The sequence below is a fragment of the Oryza glaberrima genome, chromosome 11 (assembly GCF_000147395.1).
Source record: "Oryza glaberrima chromosome 11, OglaRS2, whole genome shotgun sequence".
NCBI classification, from domain to species: Eukaryota; Viridiplantae; Streptophyta; class Magnoliopsida; order Poales; family Poaceae; genus Oryza; species Oryza glaberrima.
The window spans coordinates 14686560-14690825 of record NC_068336.1 but is presented as its reverse complement, the minus strand read 5'-3'; the positions used below and the strand labels follow the sequence as shown (position 1 = coordinate 14690825).

Below are 4266 nucleotides of genomic sequence, written 5' to 3'. Positions count from 1 at the left end.
AAATTAAGTCTCGTCTTATGAAGTGCTGTAATTCGGGCGCCAATGCAGAAGTTATAAAGCAGACATAGAAAAAAAATTGCAATTATTTCATTGAAAATAAAGATTTGCAATCTTTTGGAACTCGAAACGGAAAGGACCATTTAAAATTTGAACTTCAAATGGGTGGTAGGAGTAGAACGTTTTGACCTTTGAACGACGAAGTCTTGTCGTGAAGGGATTGCGTACAAGAGCTTCGTGGCCTTTGAGCTACGCAATTCCTACTGCTGAATGAAGGCAAACCTCGAAGTCCTGAACAAGAGCAAAGGAAAACCAAAATCAGTTACTCTGATGTCTAAAATAGTAATCCCTCCGGCCATGAAAATAAGACGTATTTAATTTATTTTATTTTGTTTGGACGAGACGTGGACCAATTATAAAAAACATAATCTTAAATAATTCTAAATAATGACATTATTTTTATGCAACAAAAATTATGTCCATTTAAAGTAATTATTAATCAAAGCCTAATCGTAACAATGTTTTAAATAGCGGAATAAGACATTTAGCGGTTAGTTTTCTCAAACAGGTATAGCGGCTTAATTGTACATGAGAGCAAATAGCTAGAACCATTTACAAATGGCTATAGCCGGAGAGATTGTAACAACACAAAATACACCTCTATAATTTTCAACGGAGTGAGTATCCGACATCGTGCAAATTCTTGAAATTTACAACTTCCTGTTAAATTCGAACAATGTGGAGATTTTCGGCTACAGTGGAATTTCTTACATGTACTCGGGGTAACCTTAAATCCGAAAATCCCAAAAGATTCAAACCATGGTGGAGCCAACCATTTGTAATCCTTATTATTACTAGTAGTATTATATTTCCGTATAATTACACATGGCGCGAACCCGTGCCACTGCCACACCCTCCCGCCAAATCACCACAAAACCCACCCGCACACAGCCACTCTCTCTCATCTCATCATCATCATCAAATTTGCCTCTCTTTTTTACTCCTCTTCATCTCTTTCCCCCTCCATGCCAAAGATCGCCACTGTGCGACACCACATGGCACCACGCCGCAACGCGCCATGCTGCCTCCACTGATTGCGTGCGCGTCCAGGCCAAGCTCCGTGCCACCCATGGCCGCGCCTAGGTAGCAGCTACTAGCCGACGAAGCCAAGCCACGCCCCACCGAGCGAAGAAGACGACAATGGTGGCGCCGCGCCAGTGCGCCGACAGTGGCGGCGATGGCGGTGATGATGGCGACCTCCTCGAACGCGACGCGCCGCTGCGGCTGGCGCTGTCCGTGCTCCACGACCTGCTCGGCGTGGCCGCCTTCGCCGCGTCCCACCCGCTCCACGCCGCGTACGCGCTCTTCTTCGCGCGCCACCTCCTCGCGCTCGCCTGCTTCTTCTCCCCGCTCCTCGCCACCACCGCGCTCCTCCTCGCCGTCCTCGTCACCGTCGCCCCCTGCGCCGGCGCCCGCCGCGGGGGGGACTCGCCGCCGGAGCCGTGCTCGCTCGGGTGGACCTTCGGCATTGCCGTCGGCGCGCTCCGCGCCGAGCTCAGGCCGGACCCGGACGGCGCTGGCGGTGGCGCCGTCGCGCTCCTTGCCCAGCTCTGCTCCTTCGTCCTCGGCCCCGGCGACGCCGCCTCCGTGCTCCGCGTCGGCGAGATCATGGGTGAGCTCTGCGACACCGGCGATTCTTGCCTCATTCTAGAACACAAGCCAGCCGTGCTGTTCGACCACACCGAGCTCGAGCTCCCATGGCATCAGGCCGCCATTGACGCCCAAATCTCCATGGATCAAGAGGTTCTTGACGAGATCAAGGACGGAATCGAGGAGAAGAAGGTCGTTCTCGAGGATCTAAACCAGCTAAGTGCTCCGCATTTTTCTTCAGAGAATTGTTCATCGAGGAGCGACACGTCGGTGCAAGACATTCAGCGACAGAGCTTTGGTTCGTCATCAGATGGCGATGGGTTCAGTGATGGCGTTGAGGAGAAGAGACTGGAGTGTGACCCTGTCTCAGTGGAGATCAAGAAATGCGAGCCTCCCGCGAAATCGCTTTCTTCGGTTTCTCGGAGAATCTTGCAGTGGGAGGCGCAGGCTTCTGGCAATTTCAAGAAAGTTCTTGATGAAATGGAGGAGAATTCGGTGGATTTCAGTTTGGAGAAAGCCTCGTTCCTGGATTTCAAGGAATGCAACAAATTGGATGGTGGAGCTTACACAGAAAAATGCGAAGTTGAAGAAATTGCTTCTGTTGCAGAGTCTGGCATGCACCAAGAAGAACAAGTATTCAAGGATGTGAAAGAATGCGTGCAATCTGAAGCTGAAACCTGCACTGAGAAATGCAGCAAGGACCAGCAATCTGAAGAAAGCGTAGTGGTGGTTCAGTCTGAAGAAGAATGGCAAGAAGAGAACCTCAAAATTGTTCTTCCTGAGCCAGAAATGCAAGATCAGGAGTACAAAGATGTGGAACCTGTCAAAGAATTGCAGGATCAGGAGTACAAATTTCTGCAACCTGAAGAAGAAGAAGAACAGCAAGAACAAGATTCTGAAAATGATGCACAACCTGAAGAACAGTTACAAGAGCAAGATTGTGACAATGGCGTGCAACCTGAAGAAGAAGAAGAATCGCAGGAGCACGAGATGCGACTGCAAGAATCGCACGATGATCAGGAGGAGGAGTTCAAGGACGCGGCGGACCAAGAATCTCCAAGGGAGGATCCCCTCCGGCCGTCGACGTCGATCGCGCGGCGGGTGCACTCGCGGACGTCGTCGGAGCACCTCCTCGTCGTCGGCGAGGGGTCGCCGCGGAAGGAGAAGGAGTGGAAGCGGACGTTGGCGTGCAAGCTCTACGAGGAGCGGATGCAGCTCAAGCTCTGCCGCGACCGCGCCGTCGTCGAGTCGTCCAGCGACAACATGGACATGCTCTGGGAGGCCTACGAGGTCGGCGGCGGCGGCGGCGCCGCCACCTCCACCAAGGGCGGCGCCAGCAAGGCGAAACGCAAGCAAGAACGAGCCACCGTCGAACGCAAGCAAGAACACGCGACCGCCGACGAGGAAGACGACGACGACGACGGCGACGAGGAGGAAGGCTCGGTGAGGCAGCTCTGCTGCCTCCAGGCTCTCAAGTTCTCAACGAGGAAGATGAGCTTCGGCGGCGGCGGCGGCAAGCCGAGCCTGGCCAAGATCTCCAAGGTGCTGAGGAGGGTGGCCGCGTTGTCGAGGTCCGGATCGCGGCGAAGCACCAAAGGTTGAAGAAGAAGAAGAAGAAGAAGAAGAAACACCAGCAATGGCGATGAATCCATCCAATCCACCATGGACGCAATGCGTTGCATCAACCAGCAATGGATTGCTCACTGTATTTGTGCTCCTTTTTAATTGCTCGAATTTTTCTTCTTTTTCTTTTTCTTTTTCTTTTTTGAAGTTTGTGTAGATATATGATATATGTGTACCCAATGGTTTCAGAGAGATTGGGTCTGGTAATTACAGGGCTGTCACTCTGGCATGCTCAATGTAATAAAGCTTAATTGGGTGTGTGTTACTTTTGTTAGCTTTGTGTAAATTTCTCCATGGGAGGGACTATGGGTAAGGCTTTGGTGTCTAGTTCAGATTTCAAGGAGGCAAAAGGCAGGCTATGCATCATTTCTTTCTTTGCTTTCTGTGCTCAACTGATATATATACATATATAAATTCTGAAAACAAGAATGGCCAATCTTGCTCATATGATTTATGCAGATTCAGTGCCATTTCAACGCAAAGATTTTTAACATCCTAAATGAAAATCCACATATTTTTGACCCGACTTCTCAAATAGCAAATGCGCTCCTGATTGATCACTTTGTTTTTATATAGTTCAAATGTTTTATATCACCGGACTATACCATCAAACAAAGCCAATAAGTTTTTTTTTTACTTTAGATAAAAAAGTATATCCTTGAAAACCGATTCTAAGAATATAGTACAATTGCATGTAATACCAAATTCGTACAAAAGCATCATATACTATTACTAATATACTAATAGTGAAGCCAATTGGAACGTACGAAGATAACCAGTACTGAGTTAGGCTTTATTTTTTTTTTGGTTATTGAAAATTATCATCGTGGCAACACCATGTTGATCACTTTTGAGTTACAATATCTGGGTTCATCCTGAATTCTTACAGTCTTAACACAATGGCAGTGACAATTATCTGAAACACAGAGGGAGTGGCAAAATGGCATTGTTTGCTAGTAGAACAAAACTCTGAAGGCAGCATTTGCTGTCACTTCT

General features: G+C 48.6%; 1 protein-coding gene across 1 annotated transcript; it reads left to right on the top strand.

The window, feature by feature from the left end:
* The first annotated feature begins 939 nt into the window (after positions 1-939).
* On the top strand, positions 940-3662 carry LOC127755330 (uncharacterized). The gene has a single exon (XM_052280985.1). It carries the CDS (start codon positions 1198-1200, stop codon positions 3247-3249), a length of 2052 nt encoding a protein of 683 aa, XP_052136945.1. The 5' UTR covers positions 940-1197; the 3' UTR covers positions 3250-3662.
* The last annotated feature ends 604 nt before the right edge of the window (positions 3663-4266 follow it).

What these genes read in the sequence shown, in the direction of transcription:
- LOC127755330 (XM_052280985.1), top strand. Translation starts at nt 1,198, where the DNA reads ATGGTGGCGCCGCGCCAGTGCGCCGACAGTGGCGGCGATGGCGGTGAT.